Source organism: Chaetodon trifascialis, chromosome 16 (assembly GCF_039877785.1).
Source record: "Chaetodon trifascialis isolate fChaTrf1 chromosome 16, fChaTrf1.hap1, whole genome shotgun sequence".
NCBI lineage: Eukaryota > Metazoa > Chordata > Actinopteri > Chaetodontiformes > Chaetodontidae > Chaetodon > Chaetodon trifascialis.
The window spans coordinates 2187666-2213380 of NC_092071.1; the positions used below are offsets into that span (position 1 = coordinate 2187666).

The 25715-nt window shown below is 46.2% G+C and overlaps 2 protein-coding genes across 2 annotated transcripts in view; one reads left to right on the forward strand and one right to left on the reverse strand.

Annotated features, from left to right (window-relative positions):
* The window catches only part of capn5b (calpain 5b), a 42481-nt gene extending 17996 nt beyond the window's left edge, over positions 1 to 24485 (forward strand). Inside the window, exons 3-13 of the mRNA XM_070983884.1 lie at positions 1797 to 1928; positions 8907 to 9115; positions 9481 to 9673; positions 13354 to 13547; positions 15585 to 15662; positions 16716 to 16911; positions 17003 to 17125; positions 17211 to 17407; positions 18225 to 18346; positions 19172 to 19308; positions 21528 to 24485. Coding sequence (XP_070839985.1) covers positions 1797 to 1928; positions 8907 to 9115; positions 9481 to 9673; positions 13354 to 13547; positions 15585 to 15662; positions 16716 to 16911; positions 17003 to 17125; positions 17211 to 17407; positions 18225 to 18346; positions 19172 to 19308; positions 21528 to 21710 — 1764 coding nt within the window. The 3' untranslated portion in view covers positions 21711 to 24485. The remainder of the gene's footprint in view (positions 1 to 1796; positions 1929 to 8906; positions 9116 to 9480; positions 9674 to 13353; positions 13548 to 15584; positions 15663 to 16715; positions 16912 to 17002; positions 17126 to 17210; positions 17408 to 18224; positions 18347 to 19171; positions 19309 to 21527) is intronic.
* On the reverse strand, positions 6357 to 6839 carry ompb (olfactory marker protein b). The gene has a single exon (XM_070983885.1). It carries the CDS (start codon positions 6837 to 6839, stop codon positions 6357 to 6359), a length of 483 nt encoding a protein of 160 aa, XP_070839986.1.
* Positions 24486 to 25715: the final 1230 nt, after the last annotated feature.

Below are 25715 nucleotides of genomic sequence, written 5' to 3' on the forward strand. Positions count from 1 at the left end.
AGACACTGGCCGGTCGCTGAAATGATGGCAGTTATTGTAAAATCAACCACTCGTGATGCGGCTTTAACGTCTGATGGTTTAGCATCTGAGTGTGGGTGAATACGTTTTAACGATGCTGTGAAGAGATGTTCTGAGCTCTCGCAGGGGTTCCCGTTTGGGTTTATGCAGAACTTAATGAAACTGAAATCTGAATCCTCCTTCTCACTTTTGATGGAGGAAACAGAAACTGAAATGTTAATGCAGCTGCTGGCACATTTTCCATTTCTCAAGAGGAGATCAAACAGTTTGTTTTTATGTGTGAAACGGTGAATCTTTGGTGGTGTGCTAACGACTGCAGCACGTTGTAGCGTTGCGTCGCCCACGATCTTCGAGTCCAGACACCTGTCCCCCTTTTTCAACCAGTATGTAGTGCTGGTTATGTACTGTTACTGGTTCTAGTCTCTTTACAGAATTAAACATTTGGGAGGACTCGTCGTGCTGCTGCTTAAATCTCACTGCTAAAGCGGAAGCTAGTTAGCCTAGCTTGCTAATGTTAAGCGTTGATGCTCACGTTACTTTTCATCCACACGTGCTGCTTTTTAAGATGCGTGGGGGTCTGAGTGTACCAGACTGAAAACTCACAGCAGTGAGTCGTGTAACCTCAACACTTACTGTGAGTGACTAAGCAACGGCTAACCACTGCTAACAACGCCGGCCCCCTCAGCTGCAGAGCGGCCCGTGTAGCTGCTGTGATATATGAGGTGATATGATGAACTGAACCACACAGATGTTGCACCAACCAAATAAAGGTACCAACACCGTCAGCTGGAAACAGAAATGCACTCCTTCTGGGGAGCATTAATGTCTGCAATCACTGCAGAAAAATGAATAAAACTTGTTTTTGGACATGACAGCTTTGACCAAATATGTGCAAATCAGAACAAGCAGCAGGGATAAAGACATACACACTGATGTGACAGAAAAAAAGTTTAATTTCTGTACAGCCTCATGTTGTTTTGTACCTGCTGAAGTGTGGCCATTGTGTGTAGACAAAGGAGTAGAGGACAGTGCGTCTCTGTAAATGGTTAGTGTGGACTCACAGCCTGCATGTAGTATCCATCTCACACATTATCACAGGAACCACGGGATGTCTGACGGTGTGTGTGTGTGTGTGTGTGTGTGTGTGTGTGTGTGTGTGTGTGTGTGTGTGTGTGTGTGTGTGTGTGTGTGTGTGTGTGTGTGTGTGTGTGTGTGTGTGTGTGTGTGTGTGTGTGTGTGTGTGTGTGTACGTGTACAGTATGTGTGTGTGTCGCATGGATGCGGAGAGGTGTGTGAGTCCAGGACGAGCGAGGAGAAGCGAGTGCAGCTCATTGAGCACCATGTTGTTAGCTGTAATAGAGGTCTGTCTGTACGCTGTGTGGCAGAAAATGGACCTCAACTCAGCAGCCACGGGAAATGTGATTTCACAAAGCACGCAGCCCTCCCACACTTGGGCAGAAGATCATGAATATGATACGTGGGTGCATAAGGACAGATGGTCGCTTTCTGATTCATGAATTTCCCTCGATAACTCATTTATGCTCCTCTGTGTCTCACGCTGTGGACTGTACACACAGTTTGTTAGCCGTAAACCCTGCTTCAGAGGCTAAAATGATTCAAAAATCACATCTTGGCTAAAGACCGAGAGCTTAAAATGCAAAAATATTAGTGTGAACGCTTTCAGTCGTCCTCTTGGGGAACATTGAAAACTCCAGCTTGAAAAACAGAGTCTGCAGATGTTTCCTAAACCAGCTGTTTGTGTGTGTTTGGGGGTGCAGGAGCTGTGTGAAGACCCTCACCTGTTTGTAGACGGCATCAGCGCACATGACTTACATCAGGGACAGCTGGGTAACTGCTGGTTTGTCGCAGCCTGCTCCAGCCTGGCCTCCAGAGAGTCTCTGTGGCAAAAGGTAAGTGTGTTTTTGCATGTTTGTGTGCGTCTGTCTGTTGTCCTGTTCTTCCTCCTCCTTCTCCTTGATGAACGCGTCCTGATCGCACAGCTTGGCGTCGCCTCCCTTCACCTGAGGCGACACAGACGCGTACTTTTCAGGAAATGGTTCAACACGTTTCCCTCTGACAGTGAGATGAGTGGAACGATATCAATCTCACATCTGCGTGCTGAGCTGGAGCCAGGATGTGGTTAGCCTAGCTTAGCATTAAGGCTGATTACATAGAAACTGTTAGCCTAGCTCGCTCCAAAGAGAAAAAACACCCCCAAAAGCACTTCCCCCTGCTTTAAGTCTCTATGCTAAGCTAGGCTAACCCCATCCTGACCCCAGCTCTGTATATGACATAAAGTGTTATCAGTCAAAATGTTGAACTCAACCCTGCAGCTGATGGTCGGTGTATGACCGACATGCTGGATTATATTCTCCGCCTGCGTTTGCTGTGTTTGTAATCCAGAACACACTGAAGAACTCCTCTCTGATGCTCACCAGACAAATTGACGGTCTGTCTCGTAGAAACTTGCACTGAGTTGTACTTTGTGTTTTGCTCTCGTGGTGTCAGCCTGCGGTTGTTCGCTTGTGGTGGAAGAAAACCACATTATACAGTTTGTGGGTGAAATCCCTGATATCCCCTCATATATCAGTCAGATGACGGCCTCGCTGCTGATTCAGCGTGCTCCAGCAGCGCCAGACATGCCACAAAGAAGACACTCAATGGCTCAATGTCACACTGCAACCACTGAGTGAGCTTTAGGGAAAAAGGCTAAACTCAAACTAGTTAAACTGGTTAACTAGCTTTTAGTTAGTAGCCTGATTGGTGGAGTCTGCCAGGACTGAGCTCATCAGCTTCATTGATTTTTGTAAATATCTGCTTATTCTGAATCTGATGCAGCAACGCGTTTCAAACAAGTTGGGACAGGAGCAGCTAAAGACTGGGAAAGAGGTAGAAAACACCTGTTTGGGACATTCCACAGGTAAATATTACTACCTGGGCTGAGGAGCACTTTGTCAAACTGTGGTCAGTAAACACAGTTTGACTGTAAATGATTGAATTTTACACAGAGTCCAGACTTTTTGGGAATCAGGGTTGTACATTTATTTTCCTGTGTGTTCAATAAATACATGATGTGTCCAAAGTCAGTGAGTATTTGTGTTAAATAATCTCATTATTGACCAAAATAATAGTGATTCTTATTTTTTGCTGTAATCGAGCAGCCCTTCTCTCAAACATGCACTTTATTACATACATGCTGTGTTTTTTATATGCTGGTTGCATCTTTAGAGAAACACCTGAGTCACTCTCTGTAAAAGTCTGTACAGGTTTACCTGGTCGGATGTAGTGACTGAGGAGATCGACTCTACTACTCTACGCGATGCTACAGCTAGTTAGCTTAGCATAAGAGCTGGAACCAGGCGATGCAGCTCGAGGGCAGTTGGGTTTAAAAGGAGCAGTGCTTCACTGAGATTTCTTCACAGGGTTAAACGTTCTTCCTTTTCTATTGGCTGGGAGTGCCAGTCCCTCTGCTAACTGTAGACAAAGGTGCATTAGAGATCTTTGAATCCACCCTAATTGTAATGTAAATGCTGTTTGAAGTCTTTACTCACTGATCGGAATAAATGTGTAAACTTACGGATGAAATTTGGCACCACAGATCCACTTTCACTCCCTTCAGGACAAAACTGGGGGTGTCATATCAACAAAAGACACTATTATTTGAAGCGTGCTGAGCTGTGGAGTTCTGGGTGTCAGGATTATTCTGAAGTGTTCTTTGGCATCAGGCTTGACAGGAAGCAAAGTGATTACTGAGGTTCAATGGGATTTGAAACAGGATGCCTCGGCCTGTTGCAGCGAGGCGCTGGGCAGTGGCAGTGTGCTCAGACGCAGTGTGTGCATATGGGCGTGCTTACACTGTGTCTTCCCCTCTGTTTACTCTCAGTTCCTCTAGTGCTGTTTCAACACACAGTCATCAGCCAGCTCCATGTCCAATGAGCAGCACGGGAAGTTTGTGGTTGATGGTTTTCTTCTAGTGTTTTGAGGGCGATGCACTCGTTGTCAGTGACTCATGTGAAGCTCAGAAGGTCTGTCAGGTCTGCAGACATATTCAGCATTTTGGGACACAGCTTTATGCCACCTTGAACTGTAGATAAGACCAGACAGGAAGCTGCTGCATTAGACTCCACCTGTGTTGGAGCTGTCTGTCCTCCAGGTCAGCCGTTCGTCTTGGTTTACAAAGAGACGTTTTGATATCAAATGTCAGGAGCTCTCAGGTAGATCAGAGCGCTCCTGTCGGCTCTGCCTTCTGTAAAGTGTAGTAGTTTGACATTTTGGGAATTACGCTCATTCACTTTCTGGCGGAGAGTTTGATGAGAAGATCAATACCACTCTCATATCTGCTGTTCATCTTAAGGTTGAAGCTAGCAGCCGGCTAGCTTACCTTAGCACAGATAATACGCATTAAAGAAACCAGACTTAGCCTGGTGAATAGTGAGCTGCTGCTAGGTGGATTTTGTCCTGTTGGACAGAACCAGGCTAGTTGTTTACCCCTGTTTCCAGTCTTTGTGCTAAGCTAAGCTAAGCTAAGCAGCTGGTGGCTATAGCAGCCTATATTCACTGCACAGATCTGAGAGTGTTATGATCTTCTCATCTAACTCTCCACCACAAAGCTAATAAATGTGAAATAAAGAGCCAAATGGTTTGCTCTGATTTTGCAGGCTTGTCTTAAAAAATAAATGATTATTCTAAATTAAAAGACTGGGGATGAATGAAAAACACAGTGTGGACCGGATCTGGTCCCCGGGGCCGGTGCTTTGATTCACCGTGTGCTGCTGGGTTGTAGTTAGAAAGTGGACCACAATTCATGTTTAGAGAGTGAGGAGCTGATGAAGTTAGATTGCTGTGTGTGTGTTTGTTACATCTGATCAACGGTGGAAGTCCTTTGTGCAGGGATGTTCGTCTGTTCGGTCTCCTGTTGGCCACCAGCTTTACTTCCTGTGAAAGCAAAACAAGTAATGGTCCAAGTCTCAGAGGAGCCGACGCTGTTCCCCAGTGGAAGTGCAGCGTTTTTACATGTTAATTACCTGCAAAAACACGGCCAGCCTGCGACGCGCCTTTCATTCAGCCCGAGAGCTGTTGTAACTTCTGATTTTGTCTTAGATCTTGTAATCACTCCTCGCAGAGTGTGTTTAAATGATAGGACATTTGTTTCCTGGTCCGTTTGTTTCAAAGGGCAGCAGGCAGCAGTGAGCAAAAGGAGACGTACCACTCAGTAATAATTTCTGTTTACTGAACGCATTCATGGCTAAAGGCGAGGTTAGTTTGAGACTCCTGGGAACATGCAGCATTCGACTCTTTATCAGAGAAAGTGAAGGTTTGGGCTCTAAAGCAGGGCTGACCAAAGTGGAAGAAATGAGATATTAACCTTTAAAGTTTCTAATATAAAATCCTGTGTTTGCAGTTTTATGTTCTGTGAGGTTGAAATGCTCTTAAAATATGTAGAATCCCTAATTATGCTTTATTTTTCATAATCTTGCCACAGTAAGTCAATTAAAGGAGCTTGGGAAGGGAACAGTACACAATAGGTGTTTGTCTTTGGCCCTCAGCCCACCATCAAGCTTCAGGTGTGGCCCTCCGAGGCACAGGGGTCAGGCCCCCCTGCTCTAAAGGAGAGATGGTTCAGGTGGCAAGTTAATTACATGCTTTTTCCCGAGAAAAGAAACGAGCCTGACGCCTCCTGACATCTCTCTTATTTTCTTTTCTTTCACACCTCGCCTGACAGTCGTCTTCTCATTCACAGTCACAGTTAGTGTTTGAGCAGCGAGTCTGCAGGAGGAGGCCGAGGGAGGAGATCCACGCGCCTCCCCTCTCTCGTTCGTCAGGGTCACCATGCAGGACGGAGACGGACGAGGCAGCAGGAACCTGCTCCTCCATCCGCTGGGGAATACTAATACGCCTACACACAAATACACGCTGTCTCCATCCGTTCGCTCATGTGGGACTCATTTCTACTAAACCCGTCAGGACGGGCTGTTTGTCACAGAGGGGGAGGGAGAATAACGCTGTGGCCCAGAGAATGATCCATGTCCAGACAAGAAGACGCAGATAAACCTTTTTGAGTTATTGGGTTTTATTTGTCATTAGCTGGATTTCAGCTCAACATCGTACGATACAGAATAACAGAAGCAAGTTCTACTGTCTGTGTAAAGGAGGTCTGTAGTCATGTCCTTACAGGCTGTCTGGTGAGATGACATCATGATTCGCTGACATTTCAGAGGGCGCATCCATAGAAAAATACAGGTTGAACCTAAAGTTAACTTTGCTTCCTCAGCTAAACACACACAAGCACAGAAGAAGAGTTTGTAGAAAGTATCTCCAAGTTTTTTGATTGGCAAGTCTCAGCTGTCCACTGTGAAGGTGATGGAGCTGTCCACAGTTTCAGGGCTGCAGCCTTCTGCAAATGCGAACAGGAAGTACATCACCTTCCTTACCTTAGCCAGCTCTGCGATCCTCTCGCCAAATTCGTGCGCGTCCGCCTCGTAGCACTGGACGGGCGCAATGCCGGCGTCATCCGGCGCCCTCCAGAAAGTCCCGGCGGGCTCCAGCAGCTGACGCGTCATCAGGTTGGTGAGGTCAGGCGTCCACAGCTGTGAGGTGGCGGTGATGGTGAGGCGTCCCGCCTGGGCCAGCTGCACCGTCCAGTGCGAGAAGCGGAGGGACTGCTTGGTGAAGTCCAGTCGGTACACGGCCTCGTTGGGCAGCAGCAGGCGCTCGCCGTCCTGCCTCTTCTGGCCTCGCTGCTGCAGAGACTGAACCCGCAGGCGCATCACCTCCGTCAGCTGGTTGTCTGGCCGGAAGGCCAGCTCCAACTCTGTGGACATGCTCGAAGCTCACCGCGGCAGCCCGAGGGTCGATGCTAACTGCACGGCTGGATTAGATTGGCAGCTGTGTCGAAGCTAAGCGTCTTCACCTTCGCTCTGCCGCTCCTCTTTCTCCTCAGTCGGCTCTCACTCTGCGCTCTCGCCTGCAGGCTTGTGCATTATGCATGCGTACATGTCTGTGCAGCATCAACAGGAGAGGGTGGGTCCTACACAGATGTACAGAAGAGCAGAGGTGCTAGGCAACAAGATCTATTGACATTTGCAACCACAGCACAGGGTTTGCCCGTAGGGAGCTGTGCTCAGTGCTGTTTGTCACACATTTGTTTGTCTCATGCTTACAGATGCTTGACTCTAACACCTGACGTGAACTATTGAATCCTCGGCTTGCATGAGCGGCAGTGTAAATGTGAACATCAGAAGTGTTTTGTAACATTAAGGTACCCTTAGTGCAGGCGAGGACAGGGCGGGGGAGGGAGGGTGAGGTGAGGTGAGGTGAGGGGAAAGCCTCCTTATTCCCCTCGGTGTGACGGACAGCAGGCGAAGCCAAGGTGCCTTCTGCTGGTGTTCCTGGCCAGTCGTCAGGTCGCTTACCTACCAGAGTTCAGCTGCTGCATAGCGACACTTGGCCCAGATGAAAGCTGAGATAGATGGAGCCTGTCCTCCCTCACCATCCACAGTGCAGACTCAGACTAAGCAGTAGCAGGGTGGAGTGCAGGGGAGATTGTCTCCCGAAGGATTACAAAATGACTCTGAGGTTTCTGTGGTGCAGTGCTTTGTTTTTTCCTCCCCCTCCTCCTCCTCCTCCTCCTCTATTTAAGGGAGCTGGTGCTGCCTCACAGAGCCGGTCCTCTGGAGAGGCCAGATTCTCTCCATCAGCAGAGTGTCACCTCCTGTAGAGAGGTTTGACAGGAACTGCTGTTCAGTTAGCGCACCTTGACATCTCCAAGGACACCTGCTGGAGCACTGTCAGGTAATCCACATGTGGTGTCGCTCACTGCATCACTTTTATGGCATATTCACGCTGGGAAAGGTTTCCCAGGTGCCCTTTCGCACGTCGCCTCTGGGCTGGGTGCTCTGTTATGACACCGAGCCGCAGTGGGAAAGCAACACTTCATAAATTTTAAAGAGCAATCACAACATGTCATAATGCAGGAAATGAAACTCTGATAAACTGTTAACAACTGGCGGGGGGAGGAAGGCGAACATTTAGCAGCCAAAGAGGCAGACGGGGCTTCTCTGGAGTTAATGCACACCAAAAGAGCAAAAAGGAGAGTGAGTTTTAGACCTTCCACTCATCAGGTGGACGAGCGAATGCTGATGTTAGCAGGGCTGGAGTGACAGCGGTTATGATAGGACAGAAACGTGTTAACGAAGGCTGTAACCTGTGATTAACGCTCACAGTCAGGACGCCCTGTCGCCCGCTCGCCTTGATTTGTGCTCCCCAGGTGATCTGACATAGCTGTCTGATGATGATTCTTTCTGCAGATAACAGAGATTTCATTCACATTTTTAATCCCATGAAGTAGGGACACGACTGACATGTAAACTCTGGATGTGTGCAGATTGAAAGCAGCTTTAAAGAGCTCTTTTTAAAAAGGTGCAGGTGGATTCATCTTATTTTTCAGCCATCTTTTATGCATCTTTGTTGGACCTCAGTCTGCTCTTCACTGCTCTGACTCTGATTCTTACGTGCGTTTTGAGATGTCCGTGAACGTGTCGTCAGTTTGTTTTGTGCCTCTCGTCGAAATGATAACTACAGTTCACAAAATGGAGGCTGGTTTAGAGTGGTTTCACTGGTCCATAGCAGACGCAGGCAGCTGAAACACACACGCACACACACACACTCTGCAGTCAAACAGTTATTACCTCTCACCCATGTCCTATTACAGCTGGATTTATGACTGAGAGAGCCGAGGTGATAAATTCTCCCCTAATCCTGAATGCATCAGCAGACATGAGGGTGCGCTGTCTCTCTCTGGCAGCCCACTCCACCTTGACGTTATTTATGTTCCACGGACCACCGGCTGTTTATTTGGCTTACCTGCCCCTCTGCTCTTCCTCCTCCAGGTCATTCCTGACTGGAAGGAGCAGGAGTGGGATACGGAGAAGCCGGACTCATACGCCGGGATTTTCCACTTTCGCTTCTGGCGCTTTGGTGATTGGGTGGACGTGGTGATTGACGACCGGCTACCGACGGTGGACAACCAGCTGGTCTACTGTCACTCCAACGACAGCAACGAGTTCTGGAGTGCTCTGGTAGAGAAGGCCTACGCCAAGTTAGTATCAGAGCCAGCAAAGATACACATCCAGGTTTAGAGAAGACACCCTGCCTGCATAAGAAAATACTTTAAAAAGCAGCATTCATGACACGTCTCACACTAAAGCCGAGTCAACGTGCAGCAACTAGACCGTCTTTCTCAGTATTCAGATGATAAATGACTCCATGGCGATGTGCATATTAATATTAGGACTGCAACTAATGACTCTTTCCTTCAGCCATTAATATTCTGATTATTTTCCTGATTAATCGCTTCATCATTTTGTCTATAAAATGTCTGAGAATGGTGAAAAATGTCCACGATGTCTTTAAGCGTTGCTCACGTTGAATAAGTTACAGCCGACCGTCCTCCTCTTCCCACAGGGTCTATGGCTGCTACGAGGCTTTGGACGGGGGAAACACGGCAGATGCACTGGTGGATTTCACAGGTGGCGTTTCAGAGCCGGTGGACCTGCTGGAGGGTCAGATGGCAACGGACGAGGTGGCCCGCAACCAGCTGTTTGAAAGAGTTCTCAAAGTCCACAACCGAGACGGCCTCATCAGCTGCTCCATCAGGGTGAGCTGAGAGCGGCTCAGATGTGGCAGCGTCCTCCTTTTCCTGTCCTTCAGTCTACCTTACTGCTCAGTTTCTTCCTTTAAAAAGCTGTTTTATTCTGTATTTCTACATGAAGACGTGGAGGAAAACATGAGTAGCTCTCTTCATTAAATGCCAGCAAATGTTCTGTATGGAGGCTTGAGAAGTGTTCAGGTAGAAGATGTTTTCCAGGTGTTTGCTGGCTCACTGATGGCTGTGCTAATCCTGATGAAACACTGACGAAAGCGTCACGCTTTGTGCTTTTTGGTTACGCTCTGCAAACATGGGAGTTGTAAGCACTTTTAAGCTAAATGCTAATGTGAGCATGCTAACATGCCGATGTTTATTAGCTTTAGTATTTACCATGTTTACAGTCTTAGTTCAACGTATTAGCATGCTAACATTTGCTGATTAGCACTCAAGCTAGCTGGGGCTGATGGGAATGTCATCCATTTTTCTGGTTTTTAGTTAGAAAGTGTGAGACAAAAATTGAAATTTTGACCCGATGATGGCGCTTTGTTGAAAAGTCAAAGGATCACTGAAGTTATTACAGTCATCCTGAGGGGAACATCGTCTGCTCCAAATCCGTCTGCGTGGCATCGTGACATTTCAGCAAACCGTAAGGATGCTCTCACTTTGCAGCATTTCGGTACCTGTTTTCTGGAAATGGTCTAATCCACCAAAGCTGACCCGCTGTGCCCCCGAGCCCTTTAATAATTGGAGCTTTTTCTGCTGCGATCTGAGAAGCCAGGGATGGAAACTCCTGCCTGACTGTGCAGACTCTCGCTGCCTGTGTCTTGCAGCAGAGATAGCAGCCCTCTTTAGTGCCAAATCTCTGCATAAATTCTCTGCAACTTCTCAAAAGCTCTTCAGTGCGGCAGTCATTTCTGTGATATTACGTGAGGCGCATACAGACGAAGAGCAAGCACTTCTGCTTTGTCAGTTTTGATGATGTACTGTTGCATGAAGCCTCAGTATTGTTGTCGGTGCTTCTGACAGGGAAGCACGTGTGCTGATGCTCGGATAATGGCAGATGTAAGTGAAAGGGGTTCAGAGGGAAGCAGCGTGTGGTGAGGCTGACGTCTTCTACAAGTACCTTCATGTGGTGGTCTATGGGAGAAGTGAGTGCCACTAGAAGAAGTTTAGCAGATGATGTGTGTGAACCTTGTGGGTTGATCTCATGGAATGAAACGATGTTGGCGAAGATTTATTAGAAATTTAAGACGAAGAGAAGTTAGTCCTTTTCTGTGACACTGTCTGGCTTTATTAGTCTAATCTAAGAGCAGAATGAAGGCTGGCCGACGCGACAGATCTGGATCATAATGCGGGTCAGACCACCTCTAGAGGTCGTCTGGCTGATCTGATTTCAGTGCATCCTGCACACATTCACTCCTGCATTAACATGTTTTTCCTTTTCCAGATACGAAGATATGTCTCTTTATTTTGCTAAATATGACAGATTTCCTTCTGTGCTGCAGACGCCTCTACCCTGAGACCCTCAGATGATCGAAACAGACCACACGGATCACTCTTCATACATGTTTCAGTCTCATTTCCTAATTTGTTTCTTTTGATTTGTGACTGTTCTCTGTGAGAAAATAAGGTTCATCCAGTCCTTTGCTCGAACGTGTGGAGCCAGTTTTGTCAAAGCTTGCAGCCTCGTGGACCCTCCTCTGCTTCTAGCTGGTGTGAGTTAAAACTGGTGCTCGTCAGACATAATGCTCCTCAGCCAGAGATTATTTCTGAAATGGCCCACATTCATTGTTTTTGATCAGCCTTTGTGCTGTCAGCATGAAGGGCTGCGTCAGGGAAAAACTGTTTTCTGGTACTTTAGTACGTTTTACATGGTTGTAGTGTTTTCCAAATAGAGCTTAATGATTAATTCTTCAGGAGTGGAGACAAAGAAATCCTGGACTTCCTTCTTTGCTCTTTTGAACTCACGTCTGCTCGTTAAGAAAACAAGCAGATGCTGTTAATCTGAATTTCACCGTTTGGTCTGATGTTTCACGCCTGTTATTCCCTGACGTCCTGCTCCAGCGACAGCGAATTCACGGTCCCTCATTGTGATTCAGAGTCAGGTGCAGTTCAATTTTTAAATGATATGGCTCTTTTATATGCATGAGTTTTTACACTGGAGGCTCTGTTATTCGATCGCAGGAGTAATGAGAGCTCAGAGAACATAACTAACACCACACAAAAATGCATTTTCCACTTTTATCCATTGTTCTTATTACTTGTGTTTCTGGAGCCTAAATTGTTATTTTGGGATGTGTGATTCCACACCTCTCCTCTGGGAGACCCGAGGCTGGCTGTTACTCTCAATTCATTTTCAACTTTCTGAGGCAGACTGAGGGAGCAGAAATGAAATGCAGGGTGGTTCTGTGAATCATGTCGGGTCCTAAACGTGGACCTGAGCTGAACCCAGCCCTTGGAAAACCAAACCCAAACCTGGAAGTTCATTCTCAAATAAGAACTGGTTGAATCTCGTTTAAAAGATGATGAACTGTGTTAGAATATTTCTGGTTCTTTGATTAAAAAGTCAAAGCTACAAGCGGTACATAAGGTATAAGTTAACTATGACTCCCAAGGTGCATTTTGGCAAGAAGCATCCAATCACAGAAGTTGAAGTTGTGTAGTGTGTGATGCCAACAGAGATGAAAGCTAAAGATGACGGTGCTGAGAAGCCTGTAAACACAGTCTGCAGCTTAAATCAGTTTGCTTTACTTACCTGATGGTTTGTTACACAGATCCGTCTGGAGAGTCATCCATGGAAACTGTTTGGAAAAGGAAAAATACTTTGAAGATGATTGGATGAACCATCTGTCTGTCATCCTCGATCATGGGCTGACTTCAACCAATCAGATCAGTGAACCATATGATGGAGCAGGAGGTTTAACCGAGGCTGTAGCAGCGTCTTTGCTAACTGCTTCAGAAGCAGATATTGTCTTTAAATCAGCAGTGGCGTTCGTCCAGAGGTGGTCTGGTTGGTGCTGTGAGCCGTGATTCATCGTGTCATACATCAGAGAGGAAGGCCGGCCACCATGACTCCCATCAGCTGGTCTTTAGGAGCAGTGGATTCGCTCTGGGGATCAGTTTTCCTTCTAAAAGCTCCTGTTTGGAACAAACCAGTGATTTAGAAATCCATTCAGCAGCACATCTGTTTGTCTGTTCCACTGTCTGTGTGCCTGCTTAATCAGCCTCTATAATAACGTATGAAATTTACAGCGTGATGTGTCTTAGAAAAGCCAAGTGCAGCGAACACGTAATTATTGGATCGAAGAAGCAGTTTTCTGATAACGCTGCTTAATGACTCTCTCTGTTTATCCTTTTACTGTCTGAAGCTTTCGATTCACGAACGGCCCGTTGTCACGTCACTTTTGTTTTCTTGGAGTGACGAGGCTGCGAGTGAATCACAGCGCTCCTGGTTTGAGGACCTTTGTTGCGTCTCTGTCTTCCCGGTTTCCCGTCCTCTCTGCTGTCTCTCATAAAGACGCTGATGTCTCTGCTTTCGGTTCGCTCAGAAACAGCTTTTTGTGCATTTTCCTCCAGCCTGTTTTTAACTTCCAGGGATCTGTGCCAGCCTTCCTCTTTTCCATATTCTAGAGATCCGCAGAAGCATCTGTTTTCAGCCCCTAAACCTCCCGCTTTCTGCTGTCCGGCAGGCGACCACGGTAGAGGACATGGAGGCTCGGCTGGACTGCGGCCTGGTCAAAGGTCACGCCTACGCTGTGACAGACGTACGGAAAGTGCGGCTGGGTCACGGACTGCTGGCTTTCTTCAAATCAGAGAAGCTGCACATGATCCGCATGAGGAACCCCTGGGGGGAGAAGGAGTGGAGCGGCCCCTGGAGCGACAGGTAACTGCAGCGCTGCCACCTACAGGCATGGATGAACTGCTGCAGCTCATCTAATCTCATTGAGGCTCATTAAGCCAACTTTGTCCAGATCTTGCAGAGTGAGTCAGGCGTGGAACATTTCCAGAGCATCACAGACAATGCATTTGTCCTTTCATATGTGACCTTCCTGTGACCCATACCAATTTAACCAATCTCACTAATTTAATTTTAGAATGACAAAGGGCACCGGTCCCCTTGGTCTCTCATCGTTTCTAAGAGACTGCGTGTGATGAATGGGCAAACAACAAACGGCTGCACAAAGACCAGCCCGTATGTAATGCCCACGACGTGGACGAGAAAGCTGCACAATGAGAAATGTCATGTAGACAATGAAAAATGGATACGCAATCAAGCTAATGGGCCCCAGAGCTAAGACAAATGAGTGAATTCAGCCCCGCTGGAGCTTGTTTTTAGAGAGCAGCACCAAACAGTGCAGCTCAGATATCATTTCCCCAGGATCCTCCCAAAGCAGGTCGGCCAAAATTAAGCAACTAACCCTTCAATTCAAACATCCAGGTGAATTAAGATGACTGGTTTGCACAAGTGGCCGTTCAATCAGGTGGACAAAGCTGTTATTTCTGCCCAGAAAAGAGCGTTTCATTGCATTACTCTGCATTTCTGCTACCCTACGCTTCTTCTGGGAGTTGGTAAAGCTGAGATAAAGTTGCCCCCACAACGTCTCTTGTCTTTGAATCGTTAGCTACCAGACTCTGTGGAGCAAACAGGGAGGTGGTAGAGCAGGATCGTGACGGAGTCTGAATTATTGATCAGGCCCAGAAGAGAGAAAGATGTTATTAAAGAGACGTGAGTCTGTGTCTCAATCACTCACTCTCTCGCTGAATAATTTATTCATGGTTTGATGAAACCTGTTCCTGTAAATGGAGTCTGACAGGCAGCGCAGACGTGGACGTTTGTCCGTGAATCATACACAGTGAGACATAAACACAGAGCTGATGCGTCCAGCGAATGCCCATGTTTCCCCCGAGCAGTGAATACAGAGCGGACCTTGATGCTTAGGTATGATTCACGCTACAAATACACATGCAGAGGTTTTTTTTACTAACTCTGTAGCATGATAGTACCCAAGAGGGATACACACACTCATCAATTATACATCTGAGCTCGATACGCTTACTGAGGATTTAAATACGTAATCACTGTGATTGTTAAGAGATTCACACTGTGCAGAAGTGATGCATGACGCAATTCCCAGTATTCAAATAAAGGCTGAGTGGTAAATTCAGCATCCTTACTGAGCATGTGTGTGCAGAGCTGTATGCAACAAGCTAAACACACATCAACAAAGGCTGAAAACTGTCACTGCGTTTACATGTAGTGTTGTTGACGATAAAACGTGAGTGAAACAAAGTTTAAATAGAAAAACAAAAACTGGATCAAAATCTGGAGTTTTATTTTGAGACAAAATATTAAAGACTGTTTTTGTTTTCATTGTAGTGGTTTCACACAATTAGCACAATTAACTTTTACAGGAAGCAAGTTAAAATCAACAACAACAGGGCAGAAAGAAATTCATCTGTGGGCCCATTTTCGTTGCAGTGAGGTTGAGGGGAAAGAAATAAAGTTTTATGTGAAGTAAGTCTGACTAAAATGGCAAAAAATGAGTAGTTTGTCCAGATTAGAGTGACTGAAACGTTCAATAACCTGATTCTTCTAAGGAGCACCTGTAACGAACCTTGGGGATCAATAAAGTATTTCTTCTGACTACAAAACAAGTAAGATGTAAACAGCTTTCATTGAATAGTTAGTTTTAATTTACTAAGACTAAAATTCCAGATTTTTCATCAACTAAAACTAGAAAGGAGAAAAAATGAAAAATTAGCCGACAGCATTAACACTGTGGTCTCTCGTAAAATACTTACGAAAAGCAGTTGTAAAGGCGGGAAACATCAGTCGCAGTACCGTCTCGTCCTGTGCTTCGTCAGACTGGAGCTGCTCTTCTTCCTCTCTCTCACGTCGTGTTTGTCTTTCTCTCTGCAGTTCGGAGGAGTGGAACAAGGTGAGCAAGAGCGAGAGAGAAAAGCTCGGCGTCACTGTGCAGGACGACGGCGAGTTCTGGTGAGAAGCAGCAGATGCTGACAGTTTTGTTGGCCCCTCATCTCAGACTCACCTGTTAACATGGTGCTGGCGCGGGAAAATGACTGATTGATTAAAACTGTCCTGGCTGTGTGTGGGAACCCTCGTCTGAACTGGCTTCCACGTTTTGGACTGATCGCCCTTTTAAAGGAATAGTTGAACATTTTTAGAAATGCTCTGATTCGGTTTTAATGAGAAGATCAATATCTGTCTAATAAATATAAGGCTTCAGCCAGCGGCCAGTTAGCTTAGCTTAGCCTGGAAACAGCTAGCCTCGCTCTGTCCAGAGGTAATCCTCCTACCAGCAGCTCTTAACTCTTCAGGCCATCGTAGTGCCCAAAATATGAATATAAATGGCCTAAATGTAGACTGCCTGATTGTATAAATGTAGATATTTATCAGGACAAATGTAAATGGCCTAAATATAAAGATATATATTCTAAATGTAAGTATAGATTGCCTGAATATAATTTATCTAGATAAATACAATAAATGGCCTTTTTTGGAGAATGCCTTGAAATACCACTTTCTCAGCCAGTTAATTAGTGAACTTTAAGAGTGCTGGTAGACACATTTTATTACCTCTGGACAGAGCCGGGCTGTTTGTTTCCACCTTTTTCTGGTCTGTGTGCTAAGCTAAGCTAAACAGCTGCTGGCGGTAGCATCATATTTACAGACGGACATGAGAGTGGCACCGATCATCCAACAACAAGGAAGTAAATAAGCTTTTCCACACTAACATGAATGAAACACCGAATGTTTGTAGATGTTTAAATGGTCAAATATGATAAGGACAGTATCAGTAAAGCTTATGCTACTGTTTTAAAAGCTCATATTGGTCAGCATTTAGTCTTATTCCATGTCAGCACCAGAAATCCGAGTCTCCGTTTAACATGCAACCCTCTTCTTTGTTCCTGATCTCATTTCCTCTATTTTTGCACCTGTTCAAGGTCTTCTTCTTTCGAGCTTTTCCCTCTAGTTGGTATCCACTCTCTCCGGTCTCTTCTCTCCTCTCCTTTTCCTGCCCTCCTGCAGGATGACGTTCGACGACTTTTGCCAGTACTTCACGGATCTGATCCTGTGCCGCCTCATCAACACCTCCTACCTGAGCATCCACAAAACCTGGGAGGAGGAGGTGATGAGGGGCTCCTGGGTGCACCGCCAGGACCCCCTTCGCAACCGGTCCGGAGGCTGCATCAACCACAAGGCCACCTTCCTGCAGAACCCTCAGGTGGGTCCAGGCGCTGTGTGTTTCCGTGTGTTTATTGAGAGATGTGTGACCGGTGATGGAGTGTGATGTGATGTCATCTCTCTCCTCCCAGTACGTGTTTGACGTGAAGAAGGTGGAGGATGAGGTGCTGATCTGCCTGCAGCAGAAAGAGAAGAGAGCCACACCCAAAGAGGGCAAAGGGGAAAACCTCGCCATCGGCTTTGATATTCACCGGGTACAAACACACACAGAACACACACGCACGCCTGCACAAACACCAGGCAGACAAACTTCTGCTGTAACGTCCTCTCGTCCTGCAGGTGGAGCTCAATCGGAAGTACCGTATGCACTCAGCCCAGCAGAAAGTAGCGGGCTCCATCTACATCAACTCGCGCTGCGTCTTCCTCAGGAAGGAGCTGAAGGAGGGGCGATACGTCATCATTCCCACAACCTTTGACCCCGGGCAGCAGGGCGACTTCCTGCTCCGTGTCTTCACTGATGTGCCTTCAGACTGCAAGTAAATCTGATGTCTCACCCATGAACACGGCGCCTGACTGTTTGAATCTCTGAAAGCATAACCGACTCAGACTCATCATCCTGCTGTTGTTTTAGCGCACTCATTAAGCACTTAGCTTCCTGAATGTATTAGTCAGTGCTTTGCAACCAGTTTAATACTATAAAAGGCATTAAGTCCAATAGATGGACTGCATTTCAACAAGTGACAGTGCTCAACATGTTCATAGGAAGGATTTACTCGGCGCTGGTCTCTCATGAACTGCCAAATTTTCACAACATTTATGACAAAGAGAAGCAGCCAATGAGACTACAAGAACTTACAAACTGTTTCACATAAGATCAAACTGCAAATATACTGAGTACAAATATGAAATAAACACTGTTTAGCAGCAAGGATGATGCTTCACACACTGAGGTGAAGTTACAGTGACGCAAAGAGGGAATTTTATACTAAAACTTTGGAAAACTAACGGCTTGATGGAACTGGACTCACGTCTCAGAGATGTCTGTTTGACTGTTGCTTCAGTGCAGACTTGAAGTGTGAACCTGTCGTCTAATGCGTTGTCCTTGCACAGCTCCCTCTAACTGGATGCATGCTCAGCCACTGCTGCTCTTTGACTTCATTTCCCAGAAGAGTTTTTCACAGAGTTTCAAGTTTTGCTCTCATTGGGGCTCTCGGGACCAGGAATTACGTTATGTTATTAAGCTTGTGTCACCGCGTGTGAAGCAGCGGTTGGGGGCACTGATGCTAAACAGAGGCCTGGATGGAGACGAAGTGTGTGAGCTTTAATAGTTCGTGTACGCTCTTTGTTTCCCAGAGAGCTGACTCTGGACGAGCCTCCTCAGACGTGTTGGACGGGGATGTGTGGGTACCCTCAGCTGGTCACTCAGGTCCATGTACTGAATGCTGAGGGTCTGCAGGGTCAGGACTCCAATGGAGGTAGGACAGTGCACGCTGAGCTGTATCCAGGCTTGACTTTGTGCGTTGTATCTGCACGTTAACGATCACCTTCCTGTTCTGTAAAGCGCCATAAACTCCTGTAAACACCCACAGAGCTGCGCTGCCTCAATCCCAATAAGGAAAGACTTCTGAGCAAAGCACGAGGTACCGCAGCACCTTCTGTTCCAGCTGTAGTCAGTGTTAGCGTTAGCCTGCAGTGCACCGTCCTAACCCGTTAAAGCTCGCCCACTGTGTGCACACACCTGTAAACTTTACAGCTTGCTCACCTTTAAAGCCACTGTGCATTTTTTATACGATTGTATTAAATTATTCTGATTTCATAAATTAAAAGTGAGACAATCCTGCTGAAAATCGGTGCAGTCCTTACGCTTATTCATCCCGTAACTCGGGGTCAGATCCTCGTGGTGCTGCCACAGTGTCCACCGGGTGGCACCAAAGTCAGGAATGTTCATGTTCTCCACATGGTGGCTTTAATACTGAGGTGTTTTTGCTAAGAGAGCAACAGTGGTGGAAGACGTGCTTTGATCCTTTAGAGAAGCAAAGAATCCATCATTTGAACTCACTTTATTAAAACCAGATTCTGGCCCTCAGTTTTCCATCTGATGGAGGTCTAAGGACTGAAATGTTGTGTTTTTAAAGTTAGTTTAAGCGATGGACAGCGGCAACATTGCAGCGTTTTGGACATAAACTCTTCACCTAATTAACACACGTGATCTGATGCAGACATGTGTAAACAAACAGATAATAATCACAGCGTCTGTCATCGGCGCAGTCGGTTAATTTAACAACCTTTCCTTCCTTCAGCTGTGGATCCCTACATGATCATCACCTGTGAGGGAGAGAGGGTTCGTTCACCAGTTCATAAGGACACACGGTGCCCAAACTTCGACATCAAAGGCCTGTTCTACCGCAAGAAACCCAAGGAGGGCATCCACATCGAGGTGAGCTGTCACTCTGCAGCCTGAGTTTGGGCTGTTGGATCGTGGTAGCAGCGAACAGGACAGAGATCGAGTTCAACACATCTCTGAAGGTGCTGTTAACTTCCTGGTGGAAGACACAGTCAGAGCTCCCTGCTGGATTCTCTGGTCCTGTCCTGCTCCCTGGTGGCCGTGTGGATCGTTTAGCTCATGCTGGAAGAGTTGTGTTTTCTTTCATGTTTGTTGTGCTTGAGTAAGTCCTCCTCGGCTGGCATCAGGGACGAAGCAGGAGGAGACGTCTGTTAGCTCCGTTTGACCAAAAACTGCCCAATCAGAGGGATTAAACTGAGGGACTGAGCTACAGGCTGGAAGTCCTTTTGCTCATTTGCATGTTTGTAACACACAAAGAAACAACAGCTCACAGTTTCCTGACGCACGACTCGGGACTTCGAGTTGGATGTAATGAATGAATGAAAAGGAGGCGTGCAGAGGAGGAAACCTTCATTAGTCTCTACAATGCTTCCCTTCAAAGCAGACGAGCTGCTGAGTGTTTGAAGGTTATTTTTTCTGCTTTACAGCCGATCGATCGGCACATTAAGCTTCATCTCTCATGTTTCCATCTCAGCTCATTCTTAAGCTCTTTCTTCGTCTCACTCTGTTTTAATCCAGTCAGAAAGCCTCGAACTTTGTCTTTAATCTTCGTCACGACTTCCTTATTTTGTGAATGAAGCAGTGCATGAGTTGGAGGCACTTCGTCGTCCGTTTTTGAACCTTGAAGTCCTTTTTTTTTTTACATCTGGAACTGAATTTAATCTTCGGTTCCTCTGGTCAGGATGGAGGTTAAGGCATGTGGCAGCACTCATTTTCATACGCAGCTCTGCGCTTCTTACTGTCTTTTTTCTCAGCTGTCCATCGCTAACACCAAATTTCTCACCGTCCTTTTCCATCCAAGTTCCCCTCCTCATCACCGTGAGAGTCGGGCTGCTAAGGAAATTTGCTGAACATCCATAACCAATCAATTACAGGCTCAATATCAGACAATATGAGTGAGGCAGTGTGTTGGTTCGGGAATGATTGTTGGTAATATGTTGAATTCACTCAGTCAGATGTGTGAAATTGCTTCATTTGTGTCTCAGTGGAAGCTGAAGGCTCTGGAGAGAAGCGACACCGATACCCAAACTCAGGCCATCGATTGATCAGAGTAGTATTTGATCATTTCTTTTTTCCTAAATGTAAAATCTGCTAACCTCTTGGTGTCGAAATGATATGTTCAGCCTGATGTGAAGCTACGACGACCGTACGACAGCATGCTTTGCAGCCTTTATGGCTGTAAAATAAAATTGATATTTCAGGGTTTTTCTGATGATGATATTCTCATCTGTTCATCTGAGTCGGGTTTGTCTGCTTGGTTTAGAGCTCACAGTAGCTTCGGCTCGAGGTGGTGAAATAACTTGGTTGTGTTGCTCCCTCTTGCTTTCATAGTCTTGCTGCACTCCTTCCATTTTACCGCAGTTTGTTGATCTTTTATAGTCAAACCACACTACTAAGCTAACTGGTCCACTGTGGAGAAGAAGCAGCGTTTTCACTTCCTGCTGTTGTTGCCGTGCGTAACATGACATCAGTATGTCAACCAGTGGGAATATTGCCATTATTGCAGTATGAATTTTCACTCTAAGAATCACACGGACATTATGGTGAACCGTGTGATGAGGCACAGCTCTGATGTGAAGAGATAAGCCTACAAACAGGCCTGAGCTGCTGTGATGAATGACGATTTGATGCAGCTCTGAGTCGACTTCCCTCAGAGTAATGACTCCACGTCTCTTCACCAAACCTCTTCACATGTTTGTGCCACAACAAAACTGACCTGAACCAAGCTCCCCGAGTCGCTCCTCCTTATCGAGAGCTTCCCACCCTGATCCCTTCAAAGCTCTGAACTCCAGCTGTTTGATTGGAGACAGATTTCGACACTCTTGTGTTTTCTAAGTGAAGTTAATTGTCTTTGAAGAGTTCTGTGTGAGTCAGATTTACTGTTTTTGCTCCTCTGCATCAGCACCTCCTCTCGTTCTCCGTTCTCCCTCTCTGCGGCTCCTGGTGTCTCTAACTTCTGTCCCTTGTGTTTTCCTCCCATGCTTTTCTCTCTTGTGATCGCTTATTGCCTTTTGTCTTCTCTCTCCTCTCTTTTCCCGCTTACCCCTCTCGCCTCTCGGAACGTCCGCCTTCCTCCCACGAGCGGCCAACAGATCTACAACAAGAACATGATCGTGGACACCTTCCTGGGTCAGGTGATCCTGTTCAGCGATCCCAACGAGCGGCAGGAGCAGCACACGCTTCACCTCCGCGACAAGGGCAGCCGCCAGGACAACGACCTTCCGGGCACGCTCACTGTGCGCCTCATCACCTCGACCACGCTCACCAACATCTGACGCCATCTTTATACGCTTACAGTGATCGGCTCTGAAGGTGGCGTCCAATCGTGCCCGCCGCTCGTCTTCACCGCCATCGTCAAACCACCGCGGGAGCTTACTGTCTTTTGTTTTTCTGCTGCTTGCGCTCTCTTCATGTCTCTTATTGTTTCCCCTTTTTTCTTTTGCCTCAGCGTTTAAATCCAGCTTCCTTACAAACGTTTAAGGACCTTTGTGGTCGGCTGGCGCCCATAGACGATATTTGGGCTCCGTATTTAGTAAGTTTGAACACATTCCTGCCAAAATTGTCCGTTATTTTTTCGCATTTGCTTCAGAAATTTGTCCTTAAAGTAGGTTTTGTAGCCAGAATCTGCATCAGCAGCTGAACTACAGCCCAACAGATCGATCGATCGATCGGTTCATCGCTCCAATGCTAACCGACACACTCCTTATTTTCTTTGTGCATATTGTTTATTCAGTCAAACACACACACTCATACATGCACAGAAAATACACATGCAGACATTTCTGCACTCTCCATGCATGTGCCAATGTTTCCAAGGGCTATGCATTGCCTTAAGGTTGAGTCTGTCTCTCCACCTTGAGGAGGCGGGGGTCGTGTTAAATCTTCTCCATCAGCCGTCCTCAGCGTTAGCACAGCCTCCATCGCTTAAACTCCACCCAGCTTTCCACCACAGGTTCAGTTTCTGTCTCCTGTATGCCGACACGCCGTCGCAGCAGCCCGCCCACCCACACACCTCAAGTCTTCACCAGTTTGCCGGTGCTTTGGAGAGCATGCAGCACTGTCTGTCACTTTTTACTGTGGACTTTACAAACGATAGCCAACAGCAGCTATTCTCTCCCTCGACTGAGAGCTTTTCTGTGTTGTCCTGTGAGCGTGCTCGTGTGAAATCTTGCCTCCCGTCTTCCATCACTAGAACCATTTCAGACTCCCCGAGACGCTTTCTGCCGGTTGCTATGGACGATCTCAAAACTGCATGGCTTAAAAACCTGAACTGTCTGCCTGTGCTGCACATGTGTCTGGTCGTAGCTTAGCAGCCGGTGCTTTGATAGAGCTGCCCTCTGACCCCCCCCCCATGTGTACACCTTCCCCGTCCAGCGGAGTGCAAAGATTCACCCTGACATAATCAAGTGCTTTATGGGGCCAAAGATGAGCCAGACCCTCCGCTCTCTTAGTCCCTTTCGGACCGCCCTGGCCCGGCCCGGCCCGGCCCGGCCCGGCCCGGCCCGGCCCAAGCCTAGCTACAAACCACCACCCCCTGTGCCACATCATCTCTTAACGGCAACACCACTGCCTGACGCTTCCTCTGACTTGAGTCTGTCGGCCCGGGCCAAAGACTCATGCCACGTGACCCGAGAGACAGCAGCAGTGCTTCTGCTGACGGCACAGAACAGGCGTGTGTGTGTGTGCGTGCGTGTGCGTGCGTGTGTGTGTTCAAGCCTTGCTCTGAATGCGAGTGTATGGGGTGAATGTATATCTGTTAATCCACGTTGTACCTGGAAGAAAACTGTTTCTGAGGAAAGGTGTGAGCCGAAAGGAAAAGAGCCCTTTGGGGGAACACACACCTTGCACTTTACTTCATTTTAAAGCGGGAAAAGGACCCTTGAGGACGAAAGAGCGAGGAGGGACAGCAGAGGAGAAGTTCTGCCTAACAACCTGTGCCATCGCCTCGGTCCCGGCTTCGTCAGCATGGGACGTGATTTGAGGAGGACTTCAGATGACTTTTGCATATTGAACCAACACTGGTACGATGTAATCTATCTCTGATGGCATTTCCTGTTTTGATCACGCGGCCATCCGATTCGACCTTTCAGCGCCGAGGCTTTTCGTGACAGGAGCCCGGACAGAAAATCACAACCTGTGTTTTGTCGTTTCAAAAGTGCAATATCATTGCAGAGACTTTTCATTCCAGGTTTTATTGACTTATTGTCTTAGTCTCCCCCTCCCGTGTTTCATAAGAAGAATTAAAAATGTAAGTCACAGTCATCATCGAGACATTTCCTTTGAATGTAAGACAAACAGTTAGTGGACGAGTCTCTCAGTCAAACTCTCAAGTCCGTTTTCCTGATTTTTCAGCGCCTTTTTCCATTACTTGAACTGTCACACACGGCATTTAATTGATCACACACCTTTGTGTACAGCATCTTTATAAATGTGTCTTGCATGGGTTATTTTCCAGTATGTTCATGGCCTTGTATTGTACTGTTCAATTGTTACTATATATACTTATTCTTTCTATCTCAGAAGTCTTGGAAATGCTAGTTTTGAGCAGTCAGCATGTCTACACTAATGCACCTCATGCCAGTCTGATCATATCAACAGGTTTGAAACAGTTATGTCTTGTAATACAGTGATGCATTCATAATGCCTCTAGCATCGATGAACATTAGCAGCAGTTGTTGACTACTATTTAGGTGCTATGTATCCTCTCTGTGCTCTTTTCTATTGCTTTCAGTCTGACAGAAGATGAGGGTTAGGGAGCACGACAACAAGGCTGAATTTGGAAAGTGTGAGACAGTGTTAGAAACTGTAGTGCCAAACAGTTTGAGGTCAGTACCGTCGAAGTGTCCTCGTGCAAGGCACTGGGCTGAATAACGGCCGGCTGTTGTGCAGAGCCTTTGCGTACTGTAACTCGAATCCTCCCCAGGTCAGGACTGTGATGTTCAGAAGAAGCCTGTGATGGTTAGCTGAGGCTGCAGTGAAGAGATGTTTGGTGCCAAAGGCGTCGGCGGCTGCTGGATTTGGTGGAACTGATGCAGAGCAGCTCGCGCCTCCCGTCGTTTAGCTTTACGTTAGAATCACCGAGCCGAGCGTTCGACTTTCTGACTTACTGCTGCTCTGAAGAATCCAAAATCCTCAAAGACTCTTTTCAGCCGTCTGGATGAAAAATATTTATCTCGCTGCACGATACAAACCGTCACGTTTCACCTCGCAGTACTCACTTACTGGCCGTTTCCGTAGTCCTGTTGTTTGGTGGTATCGAGATGCAGTTTACACTGCAGAGAGGGCATTTTCACAGTATTTCACCAAAAAAAACAAGTAACGGTAACGCTGTGTTTTCATTGGCCTAATCACAAACGCATTTCATGCCTAACTTAACACTGAGTAATGTGAATCCTGCGTGATGGTCATTCAGATGCAGATTCAGAGTTCCTTTATTGATCCCCGAGGGGAAATTGTTTTTTGTAGCAGTGCTCCATACAAGATAGAATTATAGATTAGAATAAATTTAGAGAGAAAGAACGAGAAATAAATATATATAATATATATAATATAAGGAAATATCCAAAAAAAAACCAGAATATTAATACTAAGGATATATGTAAATAAAAAATATACAACACAATAAAATGTACAGAAATAAAACAAATATATATGCTGAGCAATTGGATGTGCAAAAAATTGAATTAGGATGTGCAAAATTGAAATGAAAAATATATATTAGAATTACTAAATATACAGCAGCGTCTCACAAAAGGTAATTTAACTAATTCATCAGTTCGTCCCTGAATTACGTTCAGTAACGTTGTTGAGATAAAATAAATATTAGTTTTTCGATGAGAAATGAACACAAACAAAGAAACCTTCTTCAGACGTTGGTTTCCTCCATCGACCAGCACATTAAACTCAGTCTGAAAATGATTTTTTTCTCCAGTCGTGACTCTAATCTGAACAAAGATGGTGGCAGGAAATGACACACATTCTTGCTAAATTTGTACAACTTGACCCACATCTGTCGGTATTACTTTAATTTATATTTTCAGTCTAAGAAATGAATTCTTGTGCAGACTTATCAGGCCGGAGCTTCCTGAACAGGAATATACAGCAGCGTCTCACAAAAGGTAATTTAACTAATTCATCAGTTCGTCCCTGAATTACGTTCAGTAACGTTGTTGAGATAAAATAAATATTAGTTTTTCGATGAGAAATGAACACAAACAAAGAAACCTTCTTCAGACGTTGGTTTCCTCCATCGACCAGCACATTAAACTCAGTCTGAAAAT